General features: G+C 38.6%; 1 protein-coding gene across 1 annotated transcript in view; it reads right to left on the bottom strand.

The window, feature by feature from the left end:
* LOC125225415 (protein patched) overlaps positions 1-20,842 on the bottom strand; it is a 31,235-nt gene extending 10,393 nt beyond the window's left edge. The window contains 2 exon segments of the mRNA XM_048129122.1: positions 10,723-10,915; positions 20,448-20,842. Coding sequence (XP_047985079.1) covers positions 10,723-10,915; positions 20,448-20,600 — 346 coding nt within the window. The 5' untranslated portion in view covers positions 20,601-20,842.
* Between the last annotated feature and the right edge of the window lie 1,763 nt (positions 20,843-22,605).

Below are 22,605 nucleotides of genomic sequence, written 5' to 3'. Positions count from 1 at the left end.
CAATGTCGTATAATTTATTTGTTAGGACATTCCAAAGAAACAATGTTATACTAGGTACTTGTAGCAAAACAAACTCCTAAATAAACATAGGCGCGTAACGGAATTTGTTCTTAACAATCTTTCATTGTCAGATTTTTCTTCTGCGAAATACTTAACCATACAAGAAAAGACGCCTGGCACTTGCCAACCCTACAGTTAGGCTGGTAAAAGTACAGACGTCTTCGTAACAAGTCAATTCATTATCTTGAATTGAAGGCAGGTGCCTTTTAAAATACGCACAGCAGGTAAGCAAAATTGGGCATCGAAAAAAATGTAGGTGGTTTGGTAACGTCGATGTTTTTAGAGAGCCATGCAAAAAGAGTAAAAGTCAAACAAATATAGACCTTATTTTAAGCTTATAAGAATTTAGAACGTCGTACGTAGATGATTGCATTATCGGAACCAGAATGTGTCCCAATTAACACCCAGCCATTTATTTATAGGTCGGTTTGTCACATTTTCGCCTGAACTAAATTAGGTGTGAGAAAATAAGCGCAGTCGATAAAGACATTACGTAAATTAAATTTGAATTAGACTCCAATCCGATATTCATTATGTATGTAGAAACAAGTGTTAATATTAACTTACTAATATGTAATATGTAGTAAGATCAGTAAGTACCAACCACTACTTGCACTAAATTCATGATTCTTGACTTTCACTTGATTCACATCATTCATTATGTTATGTCTCTTGCTGTGAAGTGTAGGTACTATCCAACATTATGTTACCTATGCGTAGAATTTCATAGCGTATCTAACTACCTACTATTTTCACGATATCCACGTATTCTTTAGTCATCGCCGGTAGCGCGGTATAACTGTCTCAGGCAAGCAATAGAAGCAATGCTTGCATTCTCACAAATTCTGCGATCGTAGGCTGTTATTGGATGGAACAGAGTAAATAGTAAATGGCCCTGACGCCTTTAGGTAAGAACTAAATCACAGGGATATGCACCCTGAGTGACCCAAGTTTTAGATTGGCCAGTTTTCGGTGAGCGACCGGAATGATACCCCTGTGTAGTGTGTAGCGCCCTCGCTGCGCACACGGAACGCTTTTTATTTTGGTCGCTAATTTATAGGGTGATGCCACGAGCGTTCGGCCGATCGCAGCAGTCGACGGCTTAACGAGGACTGGTGATAACCATTTTTAGACTTCCTTCTTTATTTTGTGTCAACTTAAGTACGATATTTTTAACGACGCGCCGGGTGTCTGCCTATTTTACAAATTTACGACAGGTGACAACGTCGATTTATATTTAAGATACTCAAACCAAGAAGGACTTCATGATTGTGTGTATTCCATACGTTTACATTAATTGTATATACGTCGATCCTCTCATTATTGTAATCACCTGTTTCGTCACTAATATTACTTAAATTTGATACACATTTTTAATGATGAATTATAAGATTTATAAGGATGGTTCAATTTAATACTTAATTATTTTTTTTATATTGGGGGACACTTACACGGATCAACTTAGCCCCAAACTAAGCAAATCTTGTACTATGGGTGCTAAGCGACGATATACATACTTAAATAGATAAATACATACTTATATACATAGAAAACATCCATGACTCATGAACAAATATCTGTGCTCATCACACAAATAAATGCCCTTACCGGGATTCGAACCTGGGACCGCGGCTCAGCAGGCAGGGTCACTACCGACTGAGCCAGACCGGTCGTCAATTATTTTACAATTCTTACATATAACTACAAATCCTACAACTCTTACAAACGCTGTTAAGAATCAATCACATTAATAAAGCACATTGAACCCTAAATATCCTAAAAACCGTGTGCTAAACTATATACTCCTAAATCCACAGGTTATCGCTCCACAAGACTAAAACCCAAATTCATCATCTGTCATATTATTGTACGTCATGCTAAGTTCGGTCACAGTCGTTCGTAAAACACTTTGTATGGAAATTAGCTTAATAAGCATTACATTTTTAGAGTTTTGGCTTTTGGCCAAAAAGTTGATGAAGGCATCATGGTGTTCACGAGACTTTTTGCTTATTTGTGATTAAAACATTTGAGTGGACTTGTCCTATTGCTTTTTTAGGAATTCATTTTAAGGTCCATGATACTGAGAATCTTAGGACGCAGTTTTAGGATTATCCAATTTTAATAAAAATAATAAAACAGTGATGAACGTTCAAAATGTATTATCTTGCTCATATTTCCGCTGCTTGGTGCGGCCCATTTTATATTCTTTGTATTGGTGTTGGCAAAGTGCAGGCATGATTAAACCTGAGCTACCTACATACATACGAACTTCACTTTATTTACACTGCAGTTACAACGGATTGTTATCAATCTCTGTTATCCTTGACCCTGCCACGCAAAACCGTTGAACCAGGCCAACGTAACGTAATGGCTGTTCAAGTGCAAGGCAGGGGCGCTCAACCTGCGAGTTTCGTTCCTAAACATAGCTCACTGGCCGGATATTGAGGATTATCATAAAGCAAGTGGAATGGGATCGGCGCCCGCACAGGGCGGGCGCCTCTATTTTAACACCTACCGGAGTCGTGGGCGCAAATTACGACGCCAACGTAACTCTAGCTCGTTGGAAAGCGTGGAGATTGATTTAAGTATCGGATTGTCGACGCCATTAATATCGATCACGTTTCGACTTACATTAAATGGTTTACAGCAGGAAGATAGAACATGCTGTGTAGATATTTTATTATATTGAAATATCAACCGTTGCATAACTTGTATAACATGGGGTTCAGTATAGCGAGTCGCAACGATGTAAGATCATGCGAGGCACACACAGCCGGCTTTTACTGCCACTCGACTTTTCTGATTTTGTCAGGGCCAGTGCTCAATTCGTGAGACAAACATTAATATTGGCATAATACAGGAAAGGATGCATAAAGCACCATTAATGCCTGAGTTGCACAATGTGCAATTCACCGGATGATAAAACTGTTTAGATTGAGTACTCGGCTTGCGCGACCGGTGATAATGACGTTTTGTGATCGATCAGAGACGATAGTATCGCAATGAATGACGTCCGTCACAAAGAATAGCACGGCGCGGGGCGCGGGGGCTCCGTGCGCTCGCGCATGTTGCGCGGCCACCCGCGCGCCTGCGCCCGGCCGTGTGGTCCGGCCTTCCGCCCGCGCCCCGGCCCGGCCGGGCCCTCTATGCAAATTAGCCAGCGTAGACAACAGATGGATGGCGGAATAAACAAATCGCGTCCTTTGCGAGAGCGACGCCGGACCCGGACCGCGCCGATCCATAAAGATAGCCGCAGCTGCACTTCATCCCGTGCTCCTTGATTGCGATTGAGGGTCTGTTGCTTTGCTTCTATAACTCATTACAGCCCCTTTATAGCTATCACAAGTTTGTTATTATTATTATTAAAGTTAGTGATTCATGCAACTGACCCCTAAAAGTTTCTTACAGTGCAGAATGTAAACTTTAACCTAGGCTATCTCAAAGTGAAAGCTAAATAATGTCTCTCAAACTAAACTGTTCGGCACTAATCTACAACCAATTAAGGTCACGGTCGCCAAATCGGTAAAATAGACCAACAAAACATTCTTTAAGTCCTACGATTTTGTATCCTAAGAACTCTGAGATAAATTATGGGAAGGGGTGAAAACGTCAGAAAAACTAATATCATTATTGCAGTCTAGGAATAGCTTATTCAATTATGAGTTGTGCAAATGGTGTTGGAGCGCGTCCTCAATTATCTACCTGCTATAGAATACCGTAAGTCCCGTCACGTTCCGCACATAATACTCATTCTCCACGGTGGGTATGCCATCCCGAGCTTGACGCGCCCGCTGCGCTCTCGATTGAGCCATCACGCTGGCCCCGCTCTCGCTACACTACTAATTCCGAGTAGGGCAGGGGCGAAGCGTAAAAGGCGAATGTGGAACAGACCGCTGCACAGCACGACGTCTTCACACAAAAGCGGGCCGGACAATCGGATACCTCGTTTTTTGTGAGTCAATAGAAATGTTATACATTTTTTTTAGTTTTATCATTGGTCGTAATTTCACGTGGGTATATTTACGGGCGGCCGCGGGCCACCTAATTAAGTTGTTAGGCGACTCCGAACTCGAGGCCTTCGGCATTGTTTAACGGAGGCTTTGTTCCGCGATAAGGCCCTCAATATGTATTGTTCGAACGGTAGCAAAGACTTCATATAAATGATGTTTAAGATTTTATTTTATAGGCGAACGGTATTTATGAACGATCTTTTCTACGGCACCATATGTGAATTTTTTTGCCAGAGGCTAAATAATCCGATGATCACCAATTAATATTTTTTGAGAGAGTTCTAGAATCTTCTATGGTCGAAAGTATATAAAGGGCGAGTCGCACAGTTTCCGTCAGTCATTCACTAGCTGTCGCCGAGCTAATATAAGGAAGAAAATGGACGAATTAAAAGTGCATGTAAGGCATTGCTTACTATATGAATTTCAGTCTGGCCATTCAGCCGCCGAAGCAGTGCGTAATATATGTCAGCGTGTTGCTCCTGAAGTTGTGTCTGAGGCCACGGCGAAACGATGGTTCCAGCGGTTTCGTAGTGGCGACTTTTTATTATCAGATCAACCTAAGTCTGGTCGACCGGTGAAGATTGATGTAGCCAAATTAAAAACCTTAATTGAAGGAGATCCGAGGCTAACGAGTCGTACTCTTGCTACCGAGTTAGGCTGCTCTCATGTCACCATAGAAACACATTTACACGAGTTGGGAAAAAACTACAAATACAGTGTTTGGATACCGCACGAACTTGATAGAGATCAACTAAACCGCCGAGCCGATATCTGCATACAACTTCTGTCTTTTCGCCGCACATTCAACTGGTTGGACCATCTTATCACTGGAGATGAAAAATGGGTCTTATATATAAATCACACACGCAAACGTCAGTGGCTAGCTCCAAACGAAAAAGGAATAGAGGCACCAAAAACAGAGCCTCACCCGAAAAAAGTTATGCTGTCCGTTTGGTGGGATATTCATGGTATTATTCACTGGGAACTCCTACCAAGTGGAATGACTGTTACCGCATCAGTATACTGTAATCAGCTTGAAAGTTTAAACCAAAAAATCTGTCAGAATCGTCCACAGCATGCTAAAGTTTTTTTCTTACACGACAATGCTCGCCCACACATTGTAAAAGTGACTCGGCTAAAGCTATTGGAGCTAGGTTGGAAAGTGATACCTCATCCACCGTACTCTCCAGACTTGGCACCTACGGATTACGCATTGTTCAGATCGCTAAGCAATGCCTTGAATGAAAAAAAGTGCGATGATCAAGCCCAATAATTATGCATTCCATTCCAAAAGATTTGATACACATAATAAATAAATTTATTCTCGTTCACTATAAACCGATAATATCAAATGAAATAAGGTCATCGACTTTAGCTAGTGTTACCTTGATCTTAGTATGTGTTTCATTTAACATCTAATTATGGGGTATGGATTTCAACTTTGTTAATGTATGTAAGTACCATAAAACACTGTTAGACCACCCAGATACAAAGAATTTGGGCAATAAAAAGCATACCGGTTGTTTACTATCAGTCGCATTCAAGGACAGTCCACAGCTCTGAGTCAGACCTATTGAAAGTCAAAAGCGATTGTAAATAATACTATTGAAACAAAACTTTTATTTGTTACTTATGTTTATGACAATGAGGAGTTGTTTTCCTAATTATGTTTTTACTACAAAAGCCTCTTATCTGTTTGACTTTAATATTTTAAAAGCTTTTATTGCTGCAGGCAAAGGCAAGCCAATATCGAATCTGTTCAAGCTGTCAAACAGTTTTGTATCGAAGCATTTGAACCGTAGACGCTGCTACAGACGCTACATGTGCTACGGCGTAGCAGATGGCACAGAAAACATGACGGAGAAAAAATCTCGGCACTTTATTTACATAATGTATTTATATTTACAGTAAAAATAGCCACATCCCTAACAAGTTACATCGATTAAATTATTTTTGTTTCTAAAATTCATAACAAAAACGATAGAATATGGATAGAATAGGAAATACGCATCCTGTCAGAACGAACGGCTACTTCAAGAACCATAAAAGTAATGTAACTCGATAAAGTTCAAAATAAAATCGTCTATTACATATTACAAACATAATAAATCCACACCATTGATAGTATTGATGGGTATATTGGGTATCAACTTTTAAATGTTCAAGTAAGTATATTATTTTTTCAAGAGTAACAGTATGAAACATTTTTTTAAATTAATTACTCCTACCTAACCAATATTACCAAGTTAATCAATTATATCATTGCTGGTGTGCATGATCGTGACACTCGTGCCGTTAGTGACCTTCTTAAGTGAAAACTCATTGAGCACTGTAGCCTTCGCTTGGTATTCGCAGAGCAGAGCAATAGGTGGTAAATAATCAATCGTATTTGTGACTACCTATTTAAGCCAAGAATAATTGCGAATTGGCCATCAAGACTAGATACACATAAAAGTACTTACATATTTTGCAAATCCACGAACAGAGATCGAGAAAATCGTAAAATATGTATAACTAATTATTACCTCAGAATAGAAGACTAAATGCAAGTGTACACACTCGATTGCTATAAAGCCGCTTTGTCAGTTTATTCATATAAAGATACAATACAAGCAAATCTCGTCTGTATGGTAAGTGACAAAGTGGGACGTTTTACTAAACACAATCACAAATCTGAATAAGACTGGTAAATCAAACACATGATATATTTACTCTTCTTAATTCTCCTAATTAAAGTCACAGTCAACTGGTCAATTTGTCCGTAATTGAAGACACAAAGTGAAGTCAAAGTTGCTAAGTATCGTGTCATCAAATCTGCACGTACCGGCTCATTTGAATATAATGGATGCGCCGATAATTTTATTCATTCAATAATCGCCGCCAAAAGAATAATGAATGACAAGTTCTTTATACACGACGCAAACGTGACGAGCTGGCTTCCGCGGCGGTTTAATGCATTCTTCAGGTTAGCATGACATTAACCTTTTGATTATTAAAAAAAAAGTAACTACTAAAGCGTCGCGTCGCGTCACACAAACCATAGATATTTCCAATCGAATTTAACTACACCCTGGGAGCGTTAAACACATAAGTAGTCAACAATGTCAGTGACCTGTTTGTTAGGTCTAATTTTGTCAATAGCGATTTGTTAATAAGCTTAATACATATTTATAGGCCCATGTCAGTATTGACTATTGAGGTAACTTCTACAACGATTTTTTTTTTCACGGCATTTCAAGGTAAAAATCGTTAATATCAATATGTATTTATTACCTACTCACTCATAAAAGCACTTCTTAAAATTGTGGACATAATCTCGCTACAACACCACTTATCAGGCTTCTTGCGTTCAGAAAATGCGTCTAGTTTAATGTAATTGATATTAGCGATTTTCTAATTAAGTACCTATAAAGTTACCTCAAAGCACCTTTATTCTTTAACATTTGAATGAGTATCTAAGCGGCGGGCGCTGTTTTTGCCGCAGCAGCGGACGTTTAAATTGTAATTTGGATGTTGATGGACGCATCAATACTGGATGGTAATGGGTGCATTTATATTCGAGGGGCGCGGTATGCCGCGCACGTCGACGGAAGCGGCAAGCCGCCGCGGTTGGTATTCCTTCGATGCACATTGCGCCACTGCGCTTATCTTGATACTATGGTTTTTTGATCGTTTGTACTTTTGGGGAACAAAGTTGTGCAGGCAGGTGCGATGGTGTTTAATTGACGAGTGTATTGTCTCATTTAATTCGTTACATTCAATGCCTGTAAGATTTCGATAAGTAGGTATTTTAGGTAGGTGTTTTTTGTATTGTTGTTACCTACCACGTTGTATCTGTTCTGAATTATGTTTCTTTTCTTCTGTAGTGTGCAATAAAGTATTTTATTATTATCTCTTTATTCATTTTAAATCTCAGGCTAGGTTATTTTATAATCCATCCATACTATCCATACTATCCATACTAATATTATAAATGCGAAAGTAACTCTGTCTGTCTGTCTGTCTGTCTGTCTGTCTGTCTGTCTGTTACGCTTTCCCGCTTAAACCACGCAACCGATTTTGATGAAATTTGGAACAGACAATCTTTAGACCCTGAGACAGAACATAGGCTACTTTTTATTTCGAAAAAAAGGGATGAAGGGGTTGAAAAAGAGGTTGAAAGTTTGTATGGGATTTCTTAATTTTAAATGATAAAACCATGAAACTTTATATTTTAGCACTTGATAAGAAATCATAAAACATATATTTAAAGTCACATACAGGTCGAACGCGATTAATTAACATTATTTTTACCTTTAAAATAAACATGGTGGGAAATAAACATTAACTAAAAGCGGGTAGATTATATTTATTTGTCTACCCCGAACATTTATATAAATTAATATCGGGTAGTTTTGTGTTGTTTACATCTCCGGTGACATTTTGCTGGGACGTCAGTCTTCCGCGACCACGGCCAGTGCAACCTGGCCGAAACGTTGGGAAAAAAGGTAAAAATAATGTTAATTAATCGCGTTCGACCTGTATGTGACTTTAAATATGTGTACAAAGCGCGAGAACTTAAAGTGTTATATCATTAAACATCTTGATAAGGGATAGGGATAGGGATAGGGATAGCGATAGGGATAGCGATAGGGAATGCGATAGGGATAGCGATAGGGATAGCGATAGGGATAGCGATAGGGATAGCGATAGGGATAGCGATAGCGATAGCGATAGCGATAGCGATAGCGATAGCGATAGCGATACGGATACGGATACGGATACGGATACGGATAATATGGGTATCGTTAGAGGGATACGGATAATCGGTCGGCGGTCTCTTACAATCAATGTGCTCTAAGACGATCGTTGTTTGCTTGCTTGAAGATTACGTTTGCGATAAGTATAAGCAAAATGTAAAAAATTTTAAGGGATAATAGAAAAAAGTATTTTTTACCCACCGATCATAGTGTCGAAATACGGGCTATGTGGGATGTTTATAAAGGTTTCCCCAGCGTACGAGTATATAGAATTACCTACGCTGTGGTCGATGTGTAATATTTCTACAATCATTGCAAGCAAAAGTATTTAGGGTGCCGCCAGCAGCGGGGCAGGGCCCAAGCTGCCGGTGGTTAGGGCTGCAGAGAGAGGAACCGTCGGACTATCCGTGCCGTGTCCAAGATCACCGCCTTCTGCATCTGACCCTTGATCCAACCACCTAGCGAGAGTCTCTCTAGATGTTGGTCGAGACTCTTATTATTATTATTTTTTTTGATCCAAATAAGTATTTGGATCAAAGTAAGTATAAATAAGTATTTACAAAGAGGATCGAGTATTATAGAAATTTACTGTCAAAGGAAAATGTGTAATCACAGTGCATAGACTGCCATCTCTCGACACAAGCTTAAAACTTTTGAACCTCAGTTTTGACATTTTGGCCCATATTCTTAGCTTGATATGTTTTAAAATGTCAAATATTAATATTAGCGCCATCTAGCCGAGCGTACCCCAAAGGTGTAATGCCATCTAGGCTACCGTACCTTTTTCCGTATGGTACTGAGTTACGCTTTTTTCTTAGACGTTATCTGTCTATACGGAGTTATTATACTCGTCTTTGGTATTTATAAGTATTTGTATATTATATATATCGTTGTCTGGGTGGGTCCACAACACAAGCCTTCTTGAGCTTACCGTGAGGCTCAGTCAATCTGTGTAAGAATATTTATTTATTTTATTTATTTAAATTTACAGTTTACATTTACGACAATGCAACCCAAAGCCCCCAAAGGTAATCACATTATGTTATTCTTGCTATTTTTACTACGGCATATCATACCTACTTTTAGTAGTAATGTATCATTTAAGTCGCTGTTGGTTGACCTAAAACACTTAAATAAACAACTGACTGTTTCTTCAATAAATTGATCCTTTCCGAAATAATTTCTAAGAAGGAAACCCCGTTTTAACAACCTGTTAAAATTTGATACTATACACATGCAACTCGCATGACACAACATTACTCAATTCCTTAAACTAAAAGTTGATTCCTAAAAATATGAAACCTAAAACCGTACAAAGTGAGTAACGTGTGAAATATTTGTTCGTTTCGAATATTAGCTGTGCTGTGAATAAGTAAAAATGCGACTTCGAACTGACGGCGTTAAACGTTTAACGCCCAGTGTTGCCAACTCGAATTTTGAAATACCCCTTCCTATTTTCATTTCCACATTACGAGGTTTCACGGCGCGGAGGTACTCCACGCACTATTTTTTGTTAACCTCCGACACAAAAACGACGGGGTGTTGTAAGTTTGACGTGTCTGTCTGTAGGCGAGAGGCTGGCAACCTGTCACTGCAATGTGACAATTCGTTTTGTTTCAGCCCCTTATTTGCCAAAAGTGGCACTGAAACTTTAGTAGTTTCATGTGCTTTGCCTACCCCTGGGATAGAGGCGTGATTGTATGTATGTATGTGTCTGTCTGTCTGTGTGTGTCTGTCTGTGGCATTGTACCTCCCGAACGGATAAACCGATTTAGATTTAGTTTTTTTTGTTTGAAATTTGAATTAGTCGGGAGTGTTCTTACTGTTCTTAGCCATGTTTCATTAAAAACGGTCCACGTGTCGGGGTTTTTTTCAAAATTTTAATTTTGTGGTTAGGTTAGGTTATTAATTACCTTGAACCCAGAGCTGGTCGACTCTGGAGTGTATCTGCGCAGACTTGAGTCCGACGCAGAAGGTGGACAGGACTAGGATGGCGACGAAGAGGACCTTGCCCGCGTCGCCTTGCAGGAAGCAGCCGAGCACGAACAGCTGTTCTTGCAGCCAGGCGCGGATCCACAGTGACGTGCGCCCGCCTTCGATGTTACCCTGGAAGTTTAACTACCTTTAATATTCGCTTTTTATAAAAAAACTAGACTTGCTGCATTCCTAAAAACAGCTTAACCTTCCTCGAAATCATCTTAGTCTCAATTTTCCTCTCTGGATATGCGCATTAATGATTTTTAACCCCCGACGCAAAAACGACGGGGTGTTATACGTTTTACGTGTCTGTCTGTGTATGTATCTGTCTGTGGCACCGTAGCTCCCGAACGGATGAACCGATTTAAATTTAGTTTGTTTTGTTTGAAAGCTGAATGAGTCGGGAGTGTTCTTAGCCATGTTTGATGGAACTCGGTCCGCTATGCCGGGGGTTTTTAGGGTTCCGTAGTCAAGTAGGAACCCTTATAGTTTCGCCATGTCTGTCTGTCCGTCCGTCCGTGCGTCCGTCCGTCCGTCCGTCCGTCCGTCCGTCCGTCCGTCCGTCCGTCCGTCCGCGGATAATCTCAGCAACCGTTAGCACTAGAAAGCTGGAATTTGGTACGAATATGTATATCAATCACGCAAATAAAGTGCTAAAATAAAAAATGAGAAAAAATGTTTTATTAGGGTACCCCTCCTACATGTAAAGTGGGGGCTGGTATTTTTTTTACTCCAACCCCAACGTGTGATATATTGTTGGATAGGTATTTAAAAATGAATAAGGGTTTACTAAGATCGTTTTTTGATAATATTAACAGTTTCGGAAATAATCGCTCCTAAAGGAAAAAAAGTGCGTCCCCCCCCTCTAACTTTTGAACCATATGTTTAAAAAATATAAAAAAAATCACAAAAGTAGAACTTTATAAAGACTTTCTAGGAAAATTGTTTTGAACTTGATAGGTTTAGTAGTTTTTGAGAAAAATATGGAAAACTACGGAACCCTACACTGAGCGTGGCCCGACACGCTCTTGGCCGGTTTTTTTCATTTAAATTTTGCGATTATTTACAATGATTTTAGTTAGTTTTAGAATGCATACATATAATAATAACTTAAAACCTACAGTCATAGTTGTGATTGATTGTAAAACAAATTTTGTGAAAATATATTCAGTTTGATATCAAAAATGCTCAAGTAAATTTATACGGATATTCATGATTTGTCGAGTCCGTAGTAAGCTTACAATGTACTTAGTTACACTCAAATCAAAACGACTAGATAGACCCTGAATCAAAGTAGGTATAGGCTACTAGACTCATACCGAATTTGGCACAATAAATGATTGTCTTCTGTAGTATTTGACACAAAAAACCAATATTTATAGATTTTGGGTATTAAAAGATAGACATAGACATAGACATAGACATTTTATTAATAATATTATAAATATTACACGTTCATCAATAAAATTATTTAACAGCAATTAAATTAAGATTATTACAATTTCAGTCTAGTTATAATTTCGAATATTTAATTGAAAGATGCATTCATTGATTATATTACATATGATATGTCATTTAGATTTGTTAATTTGATTTTATACATAATTATTATTTTATTCTAATATAAGTTATTTGGTAGGTCAAAGAAATCTTTTATGTCATAGAAGGAGTATTCTAAGAGCCACCTTCTTAACTTTTTTAGAAATTGGTGGGTACTGCCTGCATTTTTTATTTCTGCTGGTAGTTTGTTGAAGACTCTAGGTCCTATGTGAGACATGATTTTAGACGACTTAGTCAGTTTGGTAGATGTATATGATGACTACGTAATATTTTCGATTAAAAATGTGTGTATTTTTTTTAATATTTTGGCCACCGAAAACGATGTCAGCGATGTAGTGACGTCATCGAATTCGAACTAACTTCATGTCAAAACCATCACTGACATAATGAACTTTATGCCTCATACTTAAAACTCTTAAAAGTCAAAAAATGTTGTTTTCGAATATAATGACCTGCATATAATCTACAGATTAACATGACTGCTGCTACAGATTAATGTTTTCAGCTGATTACCTAAAAGTAAACTTTAAAAATATTTTTGCTGTTTTTAGGTCATAATAAAACATGGTAATATTTTATTTCGGTTAATTGGTCAGTACTTGATCATATAAGACAGACTTTTAAAAAGGGTTCAGTAGCCTATTTATAACTATGCATTTAAGTATGTAATTATGGTTTATGTTGCTTACTAGTTAAAAAAAATATAACATTAAGTTTTTAGCAGAGAAAATATTCAATATATCTTTGGTTTTTAGTCAAAAAATACAGAGGAATCCACCTTTTAAGATTTGAAAATCTTTTACAATTCGTCACTACTTTGAAAAAATCTCGTATCTCACACTGCTCCTCAAAGTTAAAACGCAGTAAGTCTATATGCATTCCATACATACTTATTACATTTTTCTTTTCATTGACAGAAGGAAGAAGATACAAGTTTTTTTCAAAGTAGTGACGAATTGTTACATATAAGGTGGCTATGTATATAACCTAATTGCATGCATGCATACTTATACCTATAATGCGATGCTCCGTTTGTATGATGGGAAATTCTCCGACCTTGCTACGGACTCTTATCATTTATCAAATGATCGAAGCCAGTTTTATTTGAAGCGTCCATACTTATTGTTTTGCTGTTTATGTACCTACAGTCAACCAATTGGCCACTGTAGAACTATGTCATAGTGATGTTATAAATCATATTGTAAAAAATCTCTTATTGCTTGTCATTTTGACATGGCTGCAGAGTGACCTGGGGTTCCAATTCCAATTGGTTGACTGTACTGCAAATAATACGCGACACCGTTGTGACAGACACTGCACTCATGCACTGCCCTCTTATCTTGCGCGATATGTGGTGTCAAAATCAAGGTGAGCTCAATCTTAACATTTCGTGTATGTATTAAACTTCGTTAAAATACATTTTAATTGTGTCCGTGGCTGCATAATTTAATGTCTTTGATCAGAAATAAAGGAACCTAAATAACAGATATTTAAATAAAATATATCAACTATTATACCTTAATTAATTCTTAGTCTTTAAGAGCACTGTACAAAATATGTTTTTCTTAATAAATTATTTGTATTTGTGTTATCCAACCCATAAGTTAGAACTAAGGGAACGTAATACGCAGCCAGAGGTAGGCTGGTCCCTCAGTTCCTTCACGTCTATTTTATTATAAGTAGGTATGTATGTTATTTTTAGGTATAAATAATTGAATGAGCTATAATCGAAACAAAAACCAACTAAATATTCTAAAAACATCAGAAACAGTTATTCCATTTAAAAATGTTAACTGTCAATCTATGATCCATTGCCGAATGATCTTATGCGGTACGGAACCAATAATAAGTACCAAGATTTTTTTGGTGATTAAATTTTTAATGTTTCCTCAATAGAGGTATCATTGGCGGTAGATGTAATAACAAAACATAAAATTGGGAATAATTTCCAGATGATTGTGATTAATGAGGCGCTCCCGTGGCGCCTTGAAGGGCTCCAGCCGAATACAGAACGCATATTCCTGTTAGTATAGGCGTATTGAACGCTTCGACACACCCATTTTTTCTTGATCTCGATCTACGTAATAGCTATGCGTTACCAGAGAGTACCCTTATATTGGTGCGACTGAAATCAGTTAGTGATCGGAACAGCCCTGACCGCTTACTAATTACATAATAATAACTCAATCGGCGACGCCGGTGTTGAGCGGCGATTACGCCATCCGGCCTAATGGCCAACTCGGTATCATCAACGTTTAAGAAGAACATTTTAAGATTTAACGTTCTTCGTTGTACGTTTTGTACAACAGATCGAAATGATAATGGATTAGATACTATTGTAACTCTGTTTTATTTCATGGCAACTTTTCTTTTTAACCTACACCCACAAAATTTGTAGTCTTCCAACTTTTTGAATGGTTCTGAACGACTACACTCAAATTAAAAAAAATAACTATTCTGACAAACATTTCATAAAATTATGCATGCGAATTTCATAGCAAGTGTTTACGCTACAAAATTAGACTCAATTATCATGAATGAAGTGTCACGTCATAATGGCGGCGTTGTCATAACATGCGCGACCGCAAGGCCAAGGCGAGGAGCAGAGGGCAATGCACACTCGCGTGACTCGTACAGCCCTCGAGCTTTGCTCGTATTCCTTCTGTGCCAGTTCCGCAATCCCTACCATTATGTGGTATGAAGGCAAGTATTATATAGATACTACTTGTGAAATTGAAGTGCGCCCGAAGGCCACTCGGGTAACGGATTACCATTGAATCATATCTTACCCACATACAAACCGCGGGAACAGCGCCGCACCTCTCGCGAGAACGAAACGCGAACCCTGACAGCACCAATTACACCATCGTTAGCGACTTGAGCGAATTCCGAGGCGTTTATTTTCCATCGGCGCTATGCAAGGAATGGGGGACGAGTTCGCTGAACTGTAGTACGCACAGTTAATGAAGTCAACATCAACAAATACGGCAATAATATTTTAATAGAAGATAGGTACGGCGAGAGTCAGGACAGAACGGTCGATAGTGTGCGGGCGCAGTGAATGTCGAGCGCGCTGGGTGGGCGTGACGTCACGGCCGGAATGCGCCTGGGCCGGTGCCCCGCGCCCCGCGCCGCGCGGCCCACGTGGAACGTACGGCGCTGCACCAACACTGCGCAGACCCTTCATTCAGGTACCAAATACGGCAACCCTGATGTAAGTACGACGCGAAACGCTCGTAAGGCATCTACTACGCCAACAGTGCATAATTATTTATTTTGTGATAGTAATGTAGATAGTATGCGTATTCTCCTTCCGGAAGCTCATTGGCGCCAAATTGGAGCATTCTGGAGTATTAATCTTTGATATAGTTATATTTGTAGGTTCAATAATAATGCTTACGCAAGTGCAACTTAGTGGATAAGTTCCTAAAATCCACGGTATGCGCTACTTCCTGCAGATAAGGATTAAGCTCCATGAGCACGTAACTAGAACTAACTGATGACGATGACTTAATATCTAGCAGAGATATTCTAATATTAAAACCATCATAGAAAAGCAACTCAGCCCACGTGCTATTAAACTAGACTAAAAATAATTTTGTCATACTATAATTATAGACTATTGATTGAGTAAACAGAGTACTTTATCATCTCACAGGAAACCGTCAAAAGATAATTTAAGAAGCGGTTGCCCGGTGACACGCCAGCCGCTTTTAAGTCTAGCCTTTCTTATCAGAGGTCACCACTATTGTAATAATTAAGCATCGACTTCAAGAAACATAATTACTCTTAAAAGTGTCTATTATAGATTTCATAACAGATATACCCGTTAATGAGCAAACACTTTGTGCCTAATCAAAAGAAGACACCGAACGACAACATAAAACATAGGATAACATCCGATATATTCATGATTTTTAAAGCTACAACTATGTATTTTAAAATTCGAGTCGATGATTTTCTAATTGGTTGTTTGTTTTTTTACGCCTTGCAAGGTATGAAGCAATTATAAAATTCTTTGCGTTCATTTCATTCTTCAATGTTTGCGTTTACCTTACGAGCTGATATGTCCTTTTGCATTCACAGAATGTCCTTCCCCAGAATTAATCTTTGCGGCAGGCTTGGCTTCTCGTTTTTCTTATCAAGCATTTATATTTATTTATGTTCGGTTTAAATACAAAGTTTCCCAACGTAGAATGATTTATCAATCATTCACGTCATGTGGCATGTTCGTGTATTAGTTTAGCAAGTGGCTTGGAGCGGAGGTTGATTGGCGCGATCTTTGACATCCGCTGGCGTCAATCGAGACGGCCGACACGGCGGGCCCCGGCAGTGTTCCGGATCTGCATATAATGGGTCGTGAGTGTGGGCTCCATTATCCTATCAGAATGCACGAGGCATCGTGCGCTTAGTTGCCTCATAGTACTTACCCACCATGCCCTTAAAGGGCATCGAGAATACAAGTGAGTTCCAGTTTTCCAAGGTTCAAGCTATTATACAACCATTTCAAGAAACAAGCGGTGCATTGGATTAAACATTTAACTCTGGGCCGTACGCCTACTCATTAGGAGCTATCAATGGACTTGCCAATCGGTGATAATGTGAATCCCACCCAACTCACAAGAGTTACTCGAATGTATGTATACGCTCGTATTGGAATATATTAACTCTTTTTGTTTGCTATTGAAGGTTACTTGATTTATGTGTTCATAGACTGGTAGGTTGCAAAACTACATAGCAGCAGATTCTTAATGGTCATTTTACCAATAATTGTATTATGAAGAAGGCACATCCTAAATGTTAAACTGTGTAGATTATTTTTTAACAATTAAGTACGAGTATATACATACATACATACAATCACGCCTGTATCCCATAAAGGGGTAGGCAGAGCACATGAAACTATTAAAGCTTCAGTGCCACTCTTGGCAAATAAGGGGTTGAAAGAAAACGAAACTGTGAGTCTGACATTGCAGTGACAGGTTGCCAGCCTCTCGCCTACGCCACAATTTAACCCATATCCCACAGTCGCCTTCTACGACACCCACGGGAAGAATGGGGGTGGTAAAATTCCTAACCCGTCACCACACAGGTACGAGTATATGCAAAAAATATATCCACCAATGAATTTTATGTAAATTACAGCCAGTAAAAAAGGTTACATTAGTTAAAAATTTACATGTCGTACACGGAAAACAAGTCAATATTCTTGAGAAAGTTGCCTAGTAGTGGGCAGCGTAACCGGTTTGAGCAGCATATGATAGCGACCTTATCAGTAACGCACTAGGTTACTAGTGATTCTGGCTGTAAAATTAGGGAAATAAAAGACCACAGTGGAAGTAATTTGGCCAGGTGGTGTGAAGCTACTGGTCCGGAAGCGGAGATATGAGGGTAACAGTCGGCGTAGTGCAACGAAGTGTGTACGCAGTCCCATGTTGCATGGAGCCGGTGGCCTAAACGGCTCACGTGTCGTCATCTGATACCTGAATTGCTTGTGGCTAACCCACATGCCGCAAACCTGCTGTTTTTTATTGGACTCCATTACCTTATTAGTCGGATGATAAACGATACCAATTATCATCTGGCCTCTGCTAATTTCGGTCGGTGTAAATGTAGATTTTGTTAATCTTTATGATCTCCGAAACATTTTTACACTGATTGCCTTCATATTTAAGGCCCAAATTCTGTTACTATAAATGCAGTTTTTTAACATTTTGTGATAAGAGTGTACCATATGTATTTGTAAAAAATAATACATACATACATACATATAACCTACATATAATCACGCCTGTATCCCATAAAGGGGTAGGCAGGGCACATGAACTACTAAGTTTCAGTGCCACTCTTGGCAAAAAGGGGTTGAAAGAAATCCAAATTGTGACATTGCAGTGACAGGTTGCCAGCCTCTCGCCTACGCCACAATTTAACCCATATCCCACAGTCGACTTCTAAGACACCCACGGGAAGAAAGGGGGTGGTGAAATTCTTAACCCGTCACCACACGGGTACATTTATACATTAAAATAAAACAAAATAATACATTTTCAAAAACACATTGACATATGTGAATAATAAAGAATGTTGGAGTAGTCAATCTGCTCTAGCTAATTATTGTTTTAAATTGTAACTGACACGATTTTCAGGAAGCTTACGAATATTTTCAATCTTTTCCAGAACCCTTTAGTAACATCGAGAAAGGTCTGTTTCTCTGAATCTTATACAATCTCAAAAAGTCTCCGACGCAGCTGCTGACCGTCGCCGTGAATCGTTCAATGTTTGGACAAAGACAAAACATCTGTGGGAAAAACGAGTGGGAAAGAGATAGACTATAAATCGTATGGAAAGAAAAGCAACTACGACTTCCCAAAGAAAGAAAGGGATACACGATCGGAAACCACAAGATGTCTCAATTCCACGATGCAAGCCCTGTGCGGTCCGACCAGACAAGACTTTAAACTTTGTAGAATCTTGCGCAGCATTCTTTTTGTTTATTTTCGGTGAAGTATTTATTAGGAAGATATGTTTCGGGTGGTATCATTTTGTCAATAAGAAAATAATTACTTTCGCGAAACGTATTTTTAAAGACTGAGTTAACTGTATGGTAAAGTAATGTTGTAAGTTTATTTTAAGCTCACTTAATTATTTAATTAATTCACTCACTACTACATTAATTAACTCACTTAATTAATTGACGACCGGTGTGGCTCAGTCGGTAGTGACCCTGCCTGCTAAGCCGCGGTCCTGGGTTCGAATCCCGGTAAGGGCATTTATTTGTGTGATGAGCACAGATATTTGTTCCTGAGTCATGGATGTTTTCTATGTATATAAGTATGTATTTATCTATTGAAGTATGTATATCGTCGCTTAGCACCCATAGTACAAGCTATGCTTAGTTTGGGGCTAAGTTGATCTGTGTAAGGTGTCCCCAATATTTATTTATTATTTATTTATTATTATTTTAATAACATTTCTTTCGTCACTACGATTATATAACTATTAATTTAATTTAAGTATAATTTCCTGGCTGCAGCGATCATTAAGCTCGGAGCTAAATAAAATTTCTCTTCTAGTAGAGTGAGTATGGCATGGCATGCGCCGCGTTGATGTCTCTATCGGCGGCGCGGGCGCCGGTGCGCGTGCGGCCCCCTCCCGCGCCGCCCCTCGGCTGCGCCTTAATTGCTTCATCTTGCATACGATGCGCCTTAATTGCTTCATCTTGCATACGATCGACCAACTTCCACCTACATTATAGCTCACCACGAATTACAGCTGTTTTTGTTTTGTTTCCCTATTACAAAAGTGGGCTTTCGTTTGATTTTTTTTTTTAAGTTATTCGTGCTGGTTTTTTGGTTATTTATTTATTTGAGGTTCTTGAATTTGAATTGATTCTAAAAATTACTATTATTGGTTTTAGTTTAATGGGAAGGAATTATGTATAAGTACCTATTCCTACATATTATAAATCTTGATACATAATTATATTTTAAGTCTTAAGATGTGAAGTATAAAGGTAAATGAAAATTATTTTTGAGAATGATTTTGCAGAGGCTATAATACTAGGGGTGTGGACCACCGCGGGGCGTTTACTGCCTTCTAGGAAGGCGCTACCTTCCCCGAATCGTCCTGTTAGTCCTGTGGCGGTCCTGAGGCAACGGAGGGACAATTTGTGGGCATACCGTTTCCTGGTTATTACGGAATGGGTTCGCTTATTAAACAGTTACAACTATGGAGTAACTGGTTGTTCGTAGTTTAGAAAAGATGTTGTATATCATTGCAATTTTTTTGTGAAAATTTATGGTTACTTATTTTATTAAGTTTGAAAAAGTAAACATCGTTTTTAAGTTGTATTTAATTTTCATTTTAGCTACCTACCTACACTAAAGATACCCAAAATATTACGTTATTTGATGTTTACGTGTTTATTTATGTCTGCACTATTTTTAAAAACTGCGGTTCAAATGGTAAATGGAGTAACCACTAGACGGCGCCACGCTAGCGCTGCCGCGTTTCTTGACTTGACATTCGCAGAAAAACAATCACACGTGGTGCAATATAGGGGCAAGTTGCACCGTAATATTTATGTTGTTGACGGGTGTACCTTCTCAAGTTCCGAGAGAGCTAATGCAGCATCCACCCAGCTGGTGCGGATGTACAGGTCGGCGCTGTGGCGCGCCTCGGCCGCGGAGGGGCTCTCGCGAGTAGCAGGCACTATCCGAGGATTCGAAGGAGCCTCGGAATCGGGAGCCACCATGATCTCGGGGCCAGGCTTGTCACCAGTATCCTCATGAAGACGGCCGGAGTCCGTCTGGCGGCACGCGCTGTCATATCACTCGCCGCCACATAACCACACACTTGTACACCGTAATTCGTCACTTTTATCTAGCACTGTACGGTTCGAAACATGGAACGGCACCGAGTTTCGTTATAACAGTAACGCACGCAACACACACGTGTAGGCACTGGCGCGAGTCGAGCAACACTGACTATTTGTTGAGCCGCCATCATGATTCTGTAGGTTATGTTGCCGTTCTGGAGAACGAAAACGAACGAACGGAGGCGGAAACGCCCGAACCGCTCGCTTGGGGACCACACACGTAATAGCGCTATCTCGCTCACGCACTGAAGGGGTGGGAGGCTGGAAGAGAGGAGCAGAGGGTGGATGAAAAATAAACATTTCTGACTGTCGACGGATCATTAACTGAAAATGCTGCAATCAACAACGGGCCCCAGTTAGAGAAAGTAATTAAACATTTTAATTTGATGACTAAATTTGTAGCTGTCAAACACTTCGGATTATTTTTTTCATGCAGACTGAAGGACATGTGGAATGAAACAAGTGCTGCATGCACAGATGACAATACAAAGTAATGTTTACACGAAAACAAAAGTCATTACAAGTCCACAGTTAAATCACAAAAGAGAGGGCGTACGCTAGCCAAACATGCCTTCTGTATAATTCAAATTCAAATTCAAAATATCTTTATTCATGTAGGCCTAGTTACAAGCTCTTATGAATAGTTCATTACATATATATTATGATCTTAATCTAACCTAATTATCAGAGCAATTTATTGTTGTAAATTATTGTTCATAATAATATTGAGTCTATAATATACAATTTCATATAAAAATAATCGTTAAACAAAAAATATATAATTAGGTATATGTATATATAAAAATACATGTCTAGAATATTTCTAGGAAAAATCCAATGTCCAAAAAAATACAATATTAATTTCATCAACAATAATAATAATAAAAAACGTAAAAATAAGAAACCATTTCGAATAACAATTAATCCCACGTTGTTTTATCATTCATGTAGTCTTGTGTTGTATAATAAGCTTTGGAAATGAGTACACGCTTTACATGATTCTTAAATTTATTAATTGACAAGTCAGTAATATGATTCGGAAGTTTATTATAAAATCGAACACAATTACCCATGAATGATTTTTTAATTTTACAGAGCCGTGTGAAGGGCACCGCGAGTTTATGTTTATTTCTAGTATTTATATTATGTACATCACAGTTTTTCTTAAAATTACAAATGTTTTTATGTACATACATAATATTCTCATAAATATATTGACAATGCACTGTCATTATATTAATGTCCTTAAATTTATCTCTAAGTGAGTCTCTATGGTTCATTTTATATATTGCTCGAATAGCCCTCTTCTGCAGAATAAATATGGTATTTATCTCTGAAGCACTGCCCCAAAGTAAAATACCATATGACATAATGCTGTGAAAGTAACTAAAATAAACTAATCGAGCTGTTTTCACGTCTGTTAACTGACGGATCTTGCTCACTGCAAAAGCTGCAGAACTAAGTCTATTCGAGAGGTTAACAATATGGGGACCCCACTGAAGTTTAGAATCTAAAGTTATACCAAGAAAAACTGTACTATCTACCAGTTCTAATTCCTCATCCTTCACAACGACACTTGTTTGCTCATTCCTTACGTTACTATTAGTGACAAACTTAATACATTTAGTCTTTCTTTCATTTAATAATAAATTATTAGCATTGAACCAGTTCACTACTTTAGAGATAGCATTGTTTACATCACTGTGAGCTTGTTGCTGTCGTTTGAGTTTGAAAATAAGTGAGGTGTCGTCTGCAAACAATACTATATCATGGTGGGTCTTTACAAGGAATGGCAAGTCATTTATGTAGATAAGGAACAGGAAAGGCCCCAATATTGATCCCTGTGGTACACCCATAGAGACCAATGACCCAGTTGATCTCT

Source organism: Leguminivora glycinivorella, chromosome 4 (genome assembly GCF_023078275.1).
Source record: "Leguminivora glycinivorella isolate SPB_JAAS2020 chromosome 4, LegGlyc_1.1, whole genome shotgun sequence".
In the NCBI taxonomy this organism is placed as follows: Eukaryota; Metazoa; Arthropoda; class Insecta; order Lepidoptera; family Tortricidae; genus Leguminivora; species Leguminivora glycinivorella.
The sequence above is the reverse complement of the archived record's forward strand: the minus strand, read 5'-3'. Positions and strand labels throughout refer to the sequence as shown.